At 44.7% G+C, this 17400-nt stretch overlaps 1 protein-coding gene and 1 long non-coding RNA gene across 5 annotated transcripts in view; both read right to left on the bottom strand.

The window, feature by feature from the left end:
* LOC135514039 (oxysterol-binding protein 2-like) overlaps window positions 1-17400 on the bottom strand; it is a 74732-nt gene that overhangs the window by 10913 nt on the left and 46419 nt on the right. For all 4 annotated transcript variants that reach the window (XM_064937185.1, XM_064937187.1, XM_064937188.1 and 1 more), the window contains 7 exons: window positions 12113-12366; window positions 4500-4698; window positions 3208-3331; window positions 2138-2201; window positions 1166-1315; window positions 737-982; window positions 385-505 (listed from right to left, as the gene is read on the bottom strand). In XM_064937185.1, coding sequence (XP_064793257.1) covers window positions 385-505; window positions 737-982; window positions 1166-1315; window positions 2138-2201; window positions 3208-3331; window positions 4500-4698; window positions 12113-12366 — 1158 coding nt within the window. The remainder of the gene's footprint in view (window positions 1-384; window positions 506-736; window positions 983-1165; window positions 1316-2137; window positions 2202-3207; window positions 3332-4499; window positions 4699-12112; window positions 12367-17400) is intronic.
* On the bottom strand, window positions 4864-8004 carry LOC135514040 (uncharacterized). The gene is made up of 3 exons (XR_010451623.1): window positions 7936-8004; window positions 6974-7165; window positions 4864-5076 (listed from the first exon to the last, which is right to left on the bottom strand). It is a non-coding gene; the product is annotated as an uncharacterized LOC135514040 (long non-coding RNA).

Below are 17400 nucleotides of genomic sequence, written 5' to 3'. Positions count from 1 at the left end.
GCTACTAAAGCCATGACATAATTTTCTGGAATTTTCCAAGCTGTTTAAAGGCACAGTCAACTTAGTGTATGTAAACATCTGACCCACTGGAATTGTGATACAGTGAATTCATTATAAGTGAAATAATCTGTCTGTAAACAATTGTTGGAAAAATTACGTATGTCATGCACAAAGTAGATGTCCTAACCAACTTGCCAAAACTATAGTTTGTTAACAAGAAATTTGTGGAGTGGTTGAAAAATGAGTTTTAATGACTCCAACCTAAGTTGTCAGTAAACTTCTGACTTCAACTGTATATACATACATACACCATCATGAGACATTTATTTTCATATTGTGTTGACAGCGATCAGTACATGCTGAATATGTATTCAGCAAACGCACCCAGAGGCATTATGGAGAGGTATTTGCCACGGAACTTGCTGGATATGGTGATTTGCTGCCAGAGGGTCCAGCCTCGCTGAGAAATCACATGGTGAGCTGCTGCTGGGGGGTGATGGCTCACCTACAGAGTGGAGGTGAGGGGAAAAGGGTTTTTACACATTCAAAGGAAGATCACTGCTCTGGCTTCTAGTATGCCAATGATTGGAACTGTTGTGTATAATGGCTTGTATCTATCTACAGCAGAGGTACAAAATGACAGTGCCGTCTGCAAATACATGGAGTATTTTTTTTGTGTTTTTGCGTGCGTTTGTCTCAGCGTCATATTGTACTGTATCTCTGTCTCTGTGTGTACCTGCTCACACAGCGATCGGTAGCCCAAGTCGTCCAGGCGGTCCAGCTCGTAGGTCTCCCCCAGCAGGGGGTTGAAGGGCTTGGCCGTGCGGTGGACGGTGGTGGAGTAGGAGGACACAGAGAAGGCTGCCACCAGACACAGCTGCTCCAGGGAGCTCTCACAGCGCGCCGCCTTGTCCAGCAGCTCATGGTACTCCAGGTCCTCTGTAAGCCGCTGCAGCATGGACAGAGGCTCGTTGAAGTTCACCTGCAGAGGAAGGACAGACACGACAGAGAGACAGTCAGATTTCTATGGTTACAAGAGTTGTCACTGACTTGCACATTTGAGGCCCAAATGGCCCACTATTGGGATGCCGCTCTCTCCACCTCTCAAATACTCACACCTACGCTCATTCTACTATATGGACACAAGCACACCACACACACTCACAGGCATGGGGATCTTGGAGAGCTCCTTGCCGATACAGTTCTTCATGATGCTCCACAGGTTGAGGGAGTAGTTGGGCTTGTCTGGGATGTGGCTCCGCCTCCTTCTGATGGGCTGAAGCTCCTTCCCGGAATCCTTACAGCTAGGAGACACCTGAGGGAGATAGCGAGAGGGAGGGAGAGAGCGGGAGAGACAGGGAGAGGGAAAGATGGAGAGAGAGAGGGAGGGAGAGAGCGGGAAAGATAGAGGGGGAGGGAGAGAGAGCGGGAGAGACAGGTAGAGGGAAGATAGAGAGGGAGAGACAGGGAGGGAGGGAAAGAGAGAGGGAGGGAAAGATAGAGAGATGGGTGGGAGGGAGAGACAGGGAGGGAAAGAGAGAGAGAGGGAAAGACAGAGAGATGACTGAGACACATCTACCTTTAGATTTGTTAACATCATAGAACGCTGTGAAGAGAACTCTAACTTAACTATGGACAGCTTGTCTGGGACACAGTGAGTCACCATTTGTAGAGTGACAGAGAGAAGAGAGAGGGAATAAGAGAGGAGAATGAGAGGGGGGGGGAAATCGGGAGAGCAGATGTCTAACTGGTAATTAAGATCCAGAGAAATGACGGAGAGAGAAAGAGAGAGCAGCTGTGCATGTCCAGCACTGCAGAGGGAACAGGCCACAGGGAGAACACACACAAAGAGAACCTGTGAGCGTGTGTTCTTTTGTGTGGTGAAAGCATGCAAGTGTGTGTGTGTGTGTGTGTGTGTGTGTGTGTGTGTGTAAAAACACATGCCCAAGTTATAGTTGGTGATATGCAAATTTCCTTAACAGGATCCTAAAAAAACAACTGGAAACAGGCTTAAAATAACACAAAGAGCTTCACAAAAAGTGACGAGGGTGGAACTACAGTGAGATGGTGAAAAAGCCTAGTGTGTCGACAGGCATGTGGATGATTACTGAGAGCTGTTTGTAGGAGACACACTCACATTGTCCTGGTTCCAATCATTGGTATGGCCTCCACTCGCTCCACACAGGTTACTCTGAGAACACCTGGAAGAGGAACATCACCTTAACAACAACAGACACACACGCACACACGTGCACGCACACAAACGCACCCACACACTGAAGACACACAAAATAACCAAAACAGACGGAAGGCAGGCAGGCACACAGACACAGATGGATGGCTCTATTCAGCAGTGATCGGTCTCTGAGCTGTTCTGTTAGTGGTGGATAGTGTCTGAGCTGGAGAGGAGCAGAGTATGTATCTGGAAAATAGAAACACTCTTTTCTTCACAGGGAAAGAGTCCTGTGAGACGGGTGTTGAAGTAAAATAGCGCAGAAACACGACAGCAAAAAAAAAACAACTCATTCAAATGCAGCAACAAAGTTCTAAAACTGAGCCACATATTTTGGAGGTGAAAGAATGAATCCAAAACAGAGAAGTGCCTGGGCTTCTGTGACTGGTTCATTCCCTGGTAGAGGAGCAGGAAGAGGCACGAGCTTTCTTTTATCATAGAGAGGACAACATCTTGAGCTGTTAATGGTGCCAGAGCCATTACAGGACAGATAGACACTCATTAAAATCAGACCGAGGATGCTCGCAGTCGCAGACAGACAACACTGCCACCGTACAAGCAAGTGTGTGTTTGTGTGTGTCTGCTGTTCACGTGCGTGTGTGTGAGTGAGTGAGTGTGTGAGTGAGTGAGTGTGAGAGAGATTATGAGCACAGAGGGGAGAATGTTATTACGTTTTAGCGCTGGTGGTTTATTGGGCCGCTGATGGAGGGAATGAGTCTTACACAGGCATTATGAGGTGTACTATATGGCTCTGGGCTTGACAGATGCTCTGGTGCAAACACTACGGAACCCATCAACAAGACACAATCAACTCATCACATCTTTGTATTCATCACAGTCTATTCACACTGAATCAGTCTAAAGACAAACTAATACCAAACTAAACATCTACGATCCATTTAGGTGGATGTGAAGAGCAGAGGGCGGCCAGGCAGGGACTTTACTGTACAGGCCACAGGGTGAGACTGACTGACCTGTGCTGTGTGTTCTCAGTGGCTGTTACTGTGATAAAGGCAGGGGAGTCCTCCATGGCGTCAAAGTATTCCGTATCCTCATCTTCATCACTCGCCTCCCCTTTCTGAGGCCTCTCACTCCCTCCTGAGGGAGGGAACACACAAACAAGCACGCACAAACACAAACACACACACACACTAAGGTATTGTGTGTAACACGCACCCTGCTCTATACTGGTGTGGCAGTAATCAGATGATTTGTGGAGGGGAAGGTACAGTAGGTTACAGTAGCTAATCGACAAACCATGGAGATTAATTATGGATAATTGGCTTTAATAGGTAATGTCCCTGCAGGCTAACGAAGTACTGAACTCAATTCCTGACGAGATGGGAGGGAAAACTCCAACTTCAATCCAACTTCAGACGGACAAACAATACTTCTATATCCATCCATTTCTGTGTGATACACGGCTACTCTGATACACTAGAATGGCTATCACGATGGAGAGGTGATTATGCCCATTTCAATACTATTAGTATCATGCTACTTCACTACTCATAAGAAATGTATCTTCTACTCTATTCCAGCCTAATCCTTAATTACATAGACAATCTAATTCAAAACCATCTGACATGGCTTGCATGTCCTATTTCCACAAATTCACAGAGGCCTGTTAGTCTAAAGCCCTAAGGACCATGGACTAGGAGGCCTGTTAGTCTAAAGCCCTAAGGACCATGGACTAGGAGGCCTGTTAGTCTAAAGCCCTAAGGACCATGGACTAGGAGGCCTGTTAGTCTAAAGCCCTAAGGACCATGGACTAGGAGGCCTGTTAGTCTAAAGCCCTAAGGACCATGGACTAGGAGGCCTGTTAGTCTAAAGCCCTAAGGACCATGGACTAGGAGGCCTGTTAGTCTAAAGCCCTAAGGACCATGGACTAGGAGGCCTGTTAGTCTAAAGCCCTAAGGACCATGGACTAGGAGGCCTGTTAGTCTAAAGCCCTAAGGACCATGGACTAGGAGGCCTGTTAGTCTAAAGCCCTAAGGACCATGGACTAGGAGGCCTGTTAGTCTAAAGCCCTAAGGACCATGGACTAGGAGGCCTGTTAGTCTAAAGCCCTAAGGACCATGGACTAGGAGGCCTGTTAGTCTAAAGCCCTAAGGACCATGGACTAGGAGGCCTGTTAGTCTAAAGCCCTAAGGACCATGGACTAGGAGGCCTGTTAGTCTAAAGCCCTAAGGACCATGGACTAGGAGGCCTGTTAGTCTAAAGCCCTAAGGACCATGGACTAGGAGGCCTGGCTAAGGGGCCTTACCCTTCTTGGTGGTGGGGGAGCTGGGTGTGTTGGCGGATAGTGTGGGGGCCTCTCTCCAGGCTCTCTCCAGACTGTTGTGTTGCTTGGCTAGCTGCTCTATGGTCTCCTCCAGGTGAATACGCTGCTCTCTCTCATACTGCAGCGCCCGCTGCCATCTCCTGCTGTGGGTCTCCGCTAGGTCCAGGAAGTCGCGACACGCCTATAATTACAAAACACAACATACAAACACATGACGTCAGACATGATAAGAAGGACGAGAGACATGACAATATGCACAGGGATATTTCTTAGTCTAGTCCTGGTGAATTTGTAGATGTTAAAAGGGCTCCTAGGCCTTTCATGATTGGTTGAAGGAAATCAGTTTTCCAACAGAGTTGATCGTTGTGTTACCATTCTAATCAAGGTTAATGTAAATATTTAGATCACTATTGATTAGCACCATTCTCAACATCTTGACCATTAGTTATATTTGCATGCCTTGTAGCCTCCTCCAGTAACCACGAGCTCAACCGGTCCTTGACTTTAACTGGCAGCTTTATTCTGTAGTTTTAGTCACAATTATCACCTTCCGTGAGAACTATAAAGTAAATGAAAATACAGTTGAGCACACTCTTACAACCTTCTTATCTTACGAGTGACTTATTAGCTTGGTATAACTCTGAAGTGCTTACAGACATAAACAGTTTAGCCGGAGCTATAACAGTACCAGTTTAAACACATGAATAAAAGAAAAATACCTCATTGGCTGCTTATTACAGAAGGGAGGAAATCAAACTTCACACTTATTATTCCTGGCATGAATTCACACTTCATCCTTAATTATTATGTCGTTACCATCCTAACATACACACTTCATCCTTAATTATTATGTCGTTACCATCCTAACATACACACTTCATCCTTAATTATTATAGCGTTACCATCCTAACATACACACTTCATCCTTAATTATTATAGAGTTACCATCCTAACATACACACTTCATCCTTAATTATTATGTCGTTACCATCCTAACATACACACTTCATCCTTAATTATTATAGCGTTACCATCCTAACATACACACTTCATCCTTAATTATTATAGCGTTACCATCCTAACATACACACTTCATCCTTAATTATTATGTCGTTACCATCCTAACATACACACTTCATCCTTAATTATTATAGCGTTACCATCCTAACATACACACTTCATCCTTAATTATTATAACGTTACCATCCTAACATACACACTTCATCCTTAATTATTATAGCGTTACCATCCTAACATACACACTTCATCCTTAATTATTATTAGCGTTACCATCCTAACATACACACTTCATCCTTAATTATTATAACGTTACCATCCTAACATACACACTTCATCCTTAATTATTATAGCGTTACCATCCTAACATACACACTTCATCCTTAATTATTATAGCGTTACCATCCTAACATACACACTTCATCCTTAATTATTATGTCGTTACCATCCTAACATACACACTTCATCCTTAATTATTATAGCGTTACCATCCTAACATACACACTTCATCCTTAATTATTATAGCGTTACCATCCTAACATACACACTTCATCCTTAATTATTATAGCGTTACCATCCTAACATACACACTTCATCCTTAATTATTATAGCGTTACCATCCTAACATACACACTTCATCCTTAATTATTATAGAGTTACCATCCTAACATACACACTTCATCCTTAATTATTATAGAGTTACCATCCTAACATACACACTTCATCCTTAATTATTATAACGTTACCATCCTAACATACACACTTCATCCTTAATTATTATAGCGTTACCATCCTAACATCATCCACACTTCATCCTTAATTATTATAGCGTTACCATCCTAACATACACACTTCATCCTTAATTATTATAGCGTTACCATCCTAACATACACACTTCATCCTTAATTATTATAGAGTTACCATCCTAACATACACACTTCATCCTTAATTATTATAGAGTTACCATCCTAACATACACACTTCATCCTTAATTATTATAACGTTACCATCCTAACATACACACTTCATCCTTAATTATTATAGCGTTACCATCCTAACATACACACTTCATCCTTAATTATTATAGCGTTACCATCCTAACATACACACTTCATCCTTAATTATTATAGCGTTACCATCCTAACATACACACTTCATCCTTAATTATTATAACGTTACCATCCTAACATACACACTTCAACCTTTATGAACTACACCCGAAGACATGACATACACGCTTCAACCTTTACGAACTACACCCGAAGACATGAAAACTTAGCTAACACAGTGCGTGATTGCCTTCACTCCAAAAGGTGTGTTGCTACGATAATAATCCTCGTTACAACAGTTCTTTGCCACGTAGTTCTGCTTGTCTTATAATTTTCCCCACATAGCGAACCCACAAACATTTTTTTTAAACAAAACAATGACAGACTTACAGGTTAATTGTCAGTTACATGCCTCTCTCATGCTGTGTGCAAATTAAGTCAAAAAAGGCATTCTGAGTTACGACTGCATTCTTGGCAAAACGAAGAGGTTACTCTAGATCCAACACACAAGTAGAGTCTGTCAGCCTTCGCCTCCCTCTACATCGTGTGTCAGACCATGGAATGTGTTGGGAGGTCATTGACCTGAAACCACAGGAAATGGAACACACATTGTGATAAGCAGACTGTGGGGCAGAAACACACATCAGCAAAAACATCAGTCCTGCAGGCCACCACTGCTTCCCCAATTAAGTATCAGAGTGAATGGTCAAACAACTAGCCTAAACAGTATAACATGACAAACCTGTCTAAATCCATCCATGAACTTCCTAGTCCGGAAATCTACACAACCACGGAGTGCTCTGATCCTGTGAGCACATTGTTATGCAGTCAGTGCAGCATCCTGTTCAACATCCAGCCATTAAAAACCTATTTGGTCCCGGTGCCACAGGATAGCTGAAACCACTTGGCCATGGCTCTGGCTGTGGTGTGTAGCTGAGGGCCATGTGTGTCACAGAGCACAGATAATCTGTGTCCTCTCAGATCAGTGGGTTGCACAGATAGGACATATCACCCTCAGACAGACGAAGATCTTTGTTGAAACACACACTAACCATGTACAGTAGGATCTTAATTTGACCTGTTTCTCACAGCAGGACAATAATCCTGCAGCAACATAGTTTAACCAATTGACATGTTATATGTTTAGTCTTCTCACAGTACAGGCCATCACATGAATAAATCAGAGAGCTGCATGCTAGCCTAACTGACAATTAAACAACCATCTACGCTGATGACCTGACACCAAGACCAAAAGCCTAAACTTACATCCCAAAGTGTTTCAGTCATTTCACAATTCACACCAATTCAAATGAACAGTAGTGTTATTATAGCTAAATCACAGCCTTACCCACAGATAATATATATCCTCTTTCCTTCATAAGTCAAATAGTAAGTGACCTGATTGCAGAGGTTTGACTTCTCCCACTGAAAGTGTATCATGTGACAGATCTCACTTCCTTTTACTCCTCAGGCACATATACAATTAAATCCAACTTTGGTTCCACTTTTTTTCTGCTGAATCCATCCTTTCAACTCAGACTGCTGCTCGTGACTTTTGGTGGGGGAAATATCGTCATGTCTGAACTCAGTGGATATCACAATGATTCTACATGCAAATCAAGCAGATTTAAGAGCTGTTGGAGTTGAAATAAATGTTCTGGTTCAGTTTACAGTGTGTGCATGGTTGGGCAAGTGTGACATTTCTGTCAAGGTTTCATATGGCTTGAGTGCATTAAATGAAAAGGGTCCACCCACTCCAATCAGGGTGAGATCCGCATCCCTCCAGTCAGTGTGAGATCCGCATCCCTCCAGTCAGGGTGAGATCCGCATCCCTCCAGTCAGGGTGAAATCCGCATCCCTCCAGTCAGGGTGAAATCCGCATCCCTCCAGTCAGGGTGAAATCCGCATCCCTCCAGTCAGTGTGAGATCCGCATCCCTCCAAATGAGGGTGAGATCCGCATCCCTCCAGTCAGGGTGAAATCCGCATCCCTCCAGTCAGTGTGAGATCCGCATCCCTCCAAATGAGGGTGAGATCCGCATCCCTCCAGTCAGGGTGAAATCCGCATCCCTCCAGTCAGTGTGAGATCCGCATCCCTCCAAATGAGGGTGAGATCCGCATCCCTCCAGTCAGGGTGAGATCCGCATCCCTCCAGTCAGTGTGAGATCCGCATCCCTCCAAATGAGGGTGAGATCCGCATCCCTCCAGTCAGTGTGAGATCCGCATCCCTCCAAATGAGGGTGAGATCCGCATCCCTCCAGTCAGTGTGAGATCCGCATCCCTCCAAATGAGGGTGAGATCCGCATCCCTCCAAATGAGGGTGAGATCCGCATCCCTCCAAATGAGGGTGAGATCCGCATCCCTCCAAATGAGGGTGAGATCCGCATCCCTCCAAATGAGGGTGAGATCCGCATCCCTCCAAATCAGGGTGAGATCCGCATCCCTCCAGTCAGGGTGAGATCCGCATCCCTCCAAATCAGGGTGAGATCTGCATCCCTCCAAATCAGGGTGAGATCTGCATCCCTCCAGTCAGGGTGAGATCCCCCCGCCCCCTCTCCTACCACCAGTTGGTGTAAAATGAGATCAAGAGCAGGGGTTGTGGTGACATATCAAATACATCACAAACCGAACGAACCACAATCTACTGTAGCTATCAGCAAATAGCCTACTTATCTACTCCCCCCTTTCCTCTACTTACACAAAACCATTCAAAAAATGGTTCAGATGTAGCAGTTTTCCACCCCCTCCCTCATCAGCCTCCCTCATCAGCGCCTCCAGTTTGACCAGCTCTAACAGTGGTTTAATGAGATAGGAAATGTTTTACTGCCTGTCCAGTAACTTTCAGTTCCCACTCCAATTAATCAACACAGAAATTAACTGCATGCAGAAACAAAAGGCCTTTAGAGGGAAGACAGCTAAATCTATGATAAAAGTATAGACTTCTCCACACAGACGTAGAACACTAAATGGGGCTGAACTTTTTACAAAGCTCACAGTATCAGTACAGGCCATGTTTAAAAAGGTCAAGTACATGTACCCTGGATACACTATCCCACCTGCTTGTGACCCATGTTATGGGAACATTCCCCATGTGTCAGAAACACAACCACAGAAATAACAGTCTGTGTCCCAGACAAAAACAAAGCTATCCATTGTCAAACATACAAAAAAAAAACATCAAACACATCAAAATCAAGCAGCATAGTAAAAGAGAGACACACAAACCTTGTCTGATTGTCTGTGTAGCGTCTGGCCCCTGTAAGAGCATGTCTGTTTTGTGGAGGCAGAGGGGGCTCTGGCATTCGTCTCTGGGCTCATGTCCCTGGGCTGGGAGGGTCTAGGGAGGTTTGGGGAGGGGGCAAGACTATTCCTGTCCCTCCCCCCAGCCCAGATCCGGTATCACTCCTTCAGCACTGACCTCTCCTTTCCTCTGCCCTCTAGTCCACTATAATACCACATGGCCTATGGAAATGACTCTCTGTGGTCATAGTAACCATAGCAATAGAGGAGCTACTGTAGTTCCGATGCTAACAACCCCAGCGCACATATCTAACATACTGTAACTGGATGGGTGGGTTGATTCGTCACTGCTAGAAAGAGAACACTTAAGAAGAGCTTCCCATTGTCGTCACATTTGCAAGAGCATTTGAGAATCTAAAGCACATCACTACAGTAAATACACACATCAAAATCAAATCAAAATCTGCTGACCTGTGTGATTCCTGTCACATCTACTGTATCATACCATAGCACTGAGAATGATGGTCACTCTACACAGTACCCATTGCCATGTAAAAGGCTTCTGCGAATACAGTGCATTCGGAAAGTATTCAGACTGGATTAAATGGATTAAAGTGTCCCCCCCCTTCTTCAATCTACACAAAATACCCCATAATGACAAAGCAAAAACAGTTTCTTTTTTTGAAAATTAATCGAACTGAAATACGACATTTACATAAGTATTCAGACCCTTTACTCAGAACTTTGTTGAAGCACTTTTGGCAGCGATTACAGCCTCAAATCCTCTAGGTATGATGCTACAAGCTTGGCACACCTATATTTGGGGAGTTTCTCCCATTCTTCTCTGCAGATCCTCTCAAGCACTGTCAAGTTGGATGGGGAGTATCGCTGCACAGCTATTTTCAGGTCTCTCCAGAGATGTTCGATCGGGTTCAAGTCTGGGCTCTAACTGGGCCACTCAAGGACATTCAGAGTTGTTCCGAAGCCACTACCAAGTTGTCTTGGCTGTGTGCTTAGGTTCGTTGTCCTGTTGGAAGGTGAACCTTCACCCCAGTCTGAGGTCCTGAGCGCTCTGGAGCAGGTTTTTAATCAAGGATCTCGCCGTACTTTGCTGTGTTCATCTTTCCCTCGATCCTGACAAGTCTCGCAGTCCCTGCCGCTGAAAAACATACCTACAGCATGATGCTGCTACCATCATGCTTCACCATAAGGATGATGCCAGGTTTTCTCCAGACGTGACACTTGGCATTCAGGCCAAAGAGTTTAATCTTGGTTTCATCAAATCAGAGAATCTTGTTTCTCATGGTCTGAGTCCTTTAGGTGCCTCTTGGTAAATTCCAAGCTGGCTGTCATGTGCGTTTTACTGAGGAGTGGCATCCGTCTTGCCACTCTACAATAAAGGCCTGATTGGTGGAGTGCTGTAGTGATGGTTTTCCTTCTGGAAGGTTCTCCCATCTCCACAGAGGAACTCTGGAGCTCTGTCGGAGTGACCATCGGATTCTTGGTCACCTCCCTGACCAAGGCCCTTCTCCCCCGATTGCTCAGTTTGGCCAGGCGGCCAGCTCTAGAAAGAGTCTTGGTGGTTCCAAACTTCTTCCATTTAAGAACGATGGAGGCCACTGCGTTCTTGGGGACCTTCAATGATGCAGAAATGTTTTGATACCCTTCCCCAGATCTGTGTCTCGACACAATCCTGTCTCGGAGCTCTAGGACAATTCCTTCGACCGCATGGCTTGGTTTTTACTCTGATATGCACCGTCAACTGTGGGACCTTATATCTACAGGTATGTGCCTTTCCAAATCATGTCCAATCACGTTGTAGAAACATCTCAAGGATGATCATTGGAAACAGGATGCACCTGAGCTTAATTTTGAGTCTCATAGAAAAGGGTCTGAATACTTACGTAAATAAGGTATCTGTTTTTTATATTTTTATAAAATCCTGTTTTCGTTTTGTCATTAAAGGATAGTGTGTAGATTGATGAGAAAAATATTAATTTAAATCACTTTTGGAATAAGGCTGTAACGAAACAACATTTGGAAAACCTCAAGGGGTCTGAATACTTTCCGAACCCACTGTATATCTAACATACAGCCAACCCAAATGCCTATGGACGGTTGTGGAAAGAATCTGCCCGGTGTGTAGTCTCAGTTGATCTCCGCTGGACATAGACCAACTTCTATATTTGAATAGGGACCTGAGTTGGGGGGAAAAACGACCTAACATATCATCCGTAGTTTGCTAGCTTTATTTGGATAGATGTGTAGAAGCCTTAAGTCTCACTACTCACATTGATCATAGCATTCGAGGTGATACGGAAGAGGGTGGCGCGTTCATTGACGCCCTTGATCTTCTCTCCTCCCTCCACGGGGACTCTCAGCGCCTCGAGTTCACTCAGAGAGCGCTGCAGGGCCGCCCCATGCTTGGCGATCAGGTCGTTACACGTGCTGAGGTCATCCAGCTTGCTGATCAGGGTCTTCAGAGTGCCCTGGATCCCCTCACTGCGGTCCGACTGGGTCGTGGGCTCCTCGTCCCCTGAGTCATCTGCAGAGGAAAGATCAGAGTTCAGATAAGAGGAGACTTCAAATAAAGGAGGGAAATCAAGGATGCAGGATCCTCACCACAGACACGGAAAACTAAATCAAACATTAGAAAGACATTAACACTTCTTAATGCTATTTGGAGTAAATTCCCCTAAAATGTCAACTCCATATTCTAAGCCCAATACCTAGTGGCTGCATGAACTCAAGCATCCATCTCCCTTTATTGATTGCTCTCTAAGAAATGAGTTTGTTTCCCAAGTTAGAGCACTTGATAATCTCACCATTCAATGACCTCCTCACTAGACATGTAAAATGGAGGACACTGCAGTAGGCTCACCAGCAGCAGAGTCTGTGTTAAATTCATACAGAGGCAGCCAACCATCAATATATTATTGGAGGTCCTAATGAGCCAAATATATGGTCGACGGATTGCTTTGCTTCATTGCAGATTCATCATATTCCAAGAGATACACACATGCACAAGTTTGCATCTAAAATACACAGGGTCATCTATGACTTAGCTATGAAGAGATTCAGAGACACTGAAAAAATACATTAAATAGTCATTACTGCCACTGATAAAATGTGTGTTGGAATTGCTCTGCGGCTGGATTTTACAGCTGGTTTTCACTTACATATATATATATATACACATATACCGCCTTGCGAAAGTATTCGGCCCCCTTGAACTTTGCGACCTTTTGCCACATTTCAGGCACTACAAAGTATTAACTTAAGGGGGCTGAATAATTTTGCACGCCCAATTTTTCAGTTTTTGATTTGTTAAAAAAGTTTGAAATATCCAATAAATGTCGTTCCACTTCATGATTGTGTCCCACTTGTTGTTGATTCTTCACTAAAAAATACAGTTTTATATCTTTATGTTTGAAGCCTGAAATGTGGCAAAAGGTCGCAAAGTTCAAGGGGGCAGAATACTTTCGCAAGGCACTGTACATATACACACACACATATATGTACATATATATATGTAAGTGAAAACCAGCTGTAAAATCTACACCTCTCTCTTAATGGCCCCTTTCCGGAGACAGACACTGGTGAAACCCTCGGAAGCAGAACAAATTTATTTAAGCCGAGTCAGGGTATTTACATGAGGCAGTCTTCCATTCCCTCAGTGGGCCCCTGCTCTGCCCTGCCCTGCCCTGCCCTGCCCTGCCCTGCCCTGCCCTGCCCTGCCCTGCCCTGCCCTGCCCTGCCCTGCCCTGCCCTGCCCTGCTCTGCCCTGCCCTGCCCTGCCCTGCCCTGCCCTGCTCTGCTGCAGTGGTGACTGCAGGGCAGTGTGTCCGCAGTGGAGAGGTTACTCGGGACCACTCTGAACATACAGTATGAGAACAGTGTGTCAGCCTCTGTCCAAACATACTCTTACTGGGACCAGAAATACCCCCGGGGTCAGGCACAGAACCAGATATAGCCCACATCCAGGCATTATGGCACATCCCCTGGGATCTGAGGGATTTCACATTGCAATGACCCTGGTGGTGGTCATACAAACATCAATGGTCAGTTTAATAAAGAGACCTCCCACGCAACATACTGTATGACTTGATCAGAGACAGGTGTGTTAGTCTGTTAGAGAGCAACCACATCTTGACCACGCGTTTCCACAAACAAAAACCCTTTAAATGTCAGGTCAGAACACATGATTTATTGAGGCAAATCAGGAAAAGTCTGACATTTGTTCTATAGTCCAGAAGTGGCATGGATCAAACTGATTCTTCGCCATTTTCTCAACCCAAGCTGCAAAAGGTGACAGTGTATTTGTCGCATAATGCCAGCGGATCTTACTGTGATGGAAATTGGTTTGAAGATGATACACACTATTATAAGGGTCCCATAACGCACTGGTAACAGAGAGACGTGTGTGTGCATGGTACGGTGGCAGTGGGTGCATGCACATTTGTGTGTTTGAGTTAAAAGCTATACACTGAGTATACAAAACCTTTTTTTAAATAATTATTTATTACAAAAAAAAACAAAAGGAAGGGGTAACATTAAAGTATTAGAACATGATGCTGTAGTGTTTGTCCTTCAAGACAATCAAACATGTATCAGTCTTTCCGTAACAGAGCCATCCTCGTGTGTGAGGGTGCGTGTGCATGATAGTGATATAAAATATATGTCATAGTTTCCTTTTTCATGATCACAATCTTGTGAAACCCAAACCCTCCACAGTTCCCCAATAGCTGTCCCTCAACCATTCAAGACCCCTCCCACAGTCCCCCCCCAGATGAAAAAAAAACAATTAATTCCATTCCCCACCCCCAAGAACCCCCCAATGCACCAACAAGGAAGAGAATGAACTAAAGAGAAAAAAGGAAAAGACAGAAGTGTACAAAACATTAAGGACACCTGCTCTTTCCATGACAGACTGACCAGGTGAATCCAGGTGAAAGCTATGATCCCTTATTGATGTCACTTATTAAATCCACTTCAATCAGAGTCAAGGTTAGAAGACAGGTTACAGAAGGATTTTTAAGCCTTTAGACAATTGAGACATGGATTGTGTATGCCTGTCATTCAGAAGGTGAATGGGCAAGACAAAATATTTAAGTGCATTTGAACGGGATAAGATAGTAGATGCCAAGCAAACCGGTTTGGGTCAAGAACTGCAAAGATACTGGGTTTTTCAAACTCAACAGTTTTCCGTGTGTATCAAGAATGGTCCATCACCTAAAGGACATCCAGACAACTTGACACAACTGTGGGAAGTATTGCAGTCAACATGGGCCAGCATCCCTGTGGGAAGCTTTCAACACCTTGTAGGGTACACGCCCTGACAAATTTAGGCTGTTCTGAGGCAAAAGGGGGGCGAAGCGGGTGTAAATCAATATTAGGAAGGTGTTCTTCATGTTTTGTACACTCAGTGTATATAGGAAGTAAAATTAATATTTTCATGAATGCAACAGCAGACATTATTGTCGTCAGTTAAATAAAGGAGGTGAGGTATCATCACCCTCAACACTAGAGTGTTGGACGCTGGAGCCTTGGAAACATGCCTCTACTGCTCTGCCAGGTTATTGAGTAGATGGGAGGGTCTTTCACATCTTCAAAAGGAATGTAGCTTCTCTTGAGGAGTGGGAGGTCATTGATTTCGCCTAGAATCTATCTAGAAGGTTCAGGAAACCCACCATCACCCCAGGTCAGAGGACGACATGGAGAATCATTTTCTCACAGTCTCTCTGAAGAATGACAGTTCCATCCTTTTCACAGTCTTTCAGCTATTCTTCGACCACCTTCATCCTCTTCACGTTCCATCTACTCTCGCATAGCTCTGTTGTATTCTTTCTTGCCGTCTCACTCTCCCTTCTTTAGACTATTCCTGCACACACATCTCTGTCTGCCTGTCCTCTTCTGTTATCCCTCTCCTCCTCCTCCTGATCTTCATCTGTTATATCAGGGAGTAATCCTGCACATCCTAGGGTGGTGGTTAGAATGTTCCAAGCATGTCACTTGAATGTGAAAGTGTCAGTTTAGCAGCTAGCAAAGGAAGCTCTCATAGAGGCTGTTCTACTTCCACATTCCCACTAGCAACATGCCAGCTCTTTCTCTGACCTCACAGAGGAAGTGACTAACACTACTGACAAACACATTTACAACATGTAGGCCTACATCGGTGACGACAAAAACCATCACATGCTGCACACACTACTGACAACAAAGCCTGAAAGGCACTACTACCCGTTTCCACTTCTACACAGGCATAGCAGAGTCATAAAGACAGCAGCACCAGGAGCAGTGAGAACCAGGCAGTGGAGTGGATTAAAGTGACTCATTCCCAGTCCCAGGCTAGCGGACTGTATGTCTGCGGACAGTCTAGAGCCTTGGCAATTACTCCACAATCTGACCTGGCAGAATGACATGCTACCAACAGACAGTTGCTCATAAATAACAACAAGAAATGGCAACCACATCAACAGACATTCATGATAAACCAAGAACAAATATGATCCAGAGAGCCAGGTACAAGTCACACAATCGACTACAAAAATAACTCATCTCCTAACTGTTTTGGTTGTGCTAAAGAGACTGAACAATGACAGCACAAGATGTCTCTCTTCGTGCTAATCAAATGTCCTCCAGTAATCCATAAAGAGCGGGGAACCAACCCTCCTATTTGAAAGGGGAGACGTCCTGGAAGAGGGAGGAGAGAAAAAAGAGGAGGGAGAGAGAGGTAAAACAACACAAGAAAGGGAAGACGAGGGCACTCACCATGTTTGCACCCTTGGGCCTCCATCTTCACCCAGTGGGTGGTGACCAGTAAGCAAGCACAACCAGCATAGACAGCCAGAGACTGACTGCTCTGACTAGGTGATGTAATGCGTGAGCGTGCTGAATGGCCACGCTGTGTGCAGGAGCACAGAGAGACAAAACTGTCCAGCCCGAGGAAAAGACAAAAGCAGGCAGAGCTTCTGTAGAGACAGTCCAGCCCTACAACAACAGAGATGGGAGCCCAGAATGACCCTCCCCATGACCATCTCCCAGACCTGGAATTGAATTATAATTAGAGTAGTTAGGCTCAGTTCGTGCAGGAGGCACCACAGAGAGAGAGGGGGAACAGTAGGACTGTTTGGCGAGGCACCGAGTGACTCACCGCCTACTATAGGATGTATACTAACTAGTAGTGGTCTATAGAATACATTAGGGTAGAGCAGAGACATATAGAGGAGAGGAAGCATGGCAGAGGCATCCCCCAGGATCATCAATATAGCCTCCAGAACCCGACTCTGCAACCCAAGAGGGGCTGCCCTATGCAACTCAACCCTCCAACACCTTGGCATGGCTGCCACTACAGCAATGCCGCTCATCCTGATCCACAGTGTTCAAGTCATCCACATTCAGTTAACTGACAAAATAATGGAAACACTTGAGTAAATAGGGATACAAAGTATATTGAAAGCAGGTGCTTCCCCACAGGTGTGGTTTGAGTTAATTAAGCAATTAACATTCCATCATGCTTAGGGTTATGTATAAAATGCTGGGTAGGCCATTATTTTGGCTACAATGCCCCCATCCATAG

The sequence above is a fragment of the Oncorhynchus masou genome, chromosome 25, assembly GCF_036934945.1.
Source record: "Oncorhynchus masou masou isolate Uvic2021 chromosome 25, UVic_Omas_1.1, whole genome shotgun sequence".
Lineage (NCBI taxonomy): Eukaryota > Metazoa > Chordata > Actinopteri > Salmoniformes > Salmonidae > Oncorhynchus > Oncorhynchus masou.
The sequence above is the reverse complement of the archived record's forward strand: the minus strand, read 5'-3'. Positions and strand labels throughout refer to the sequence as shown.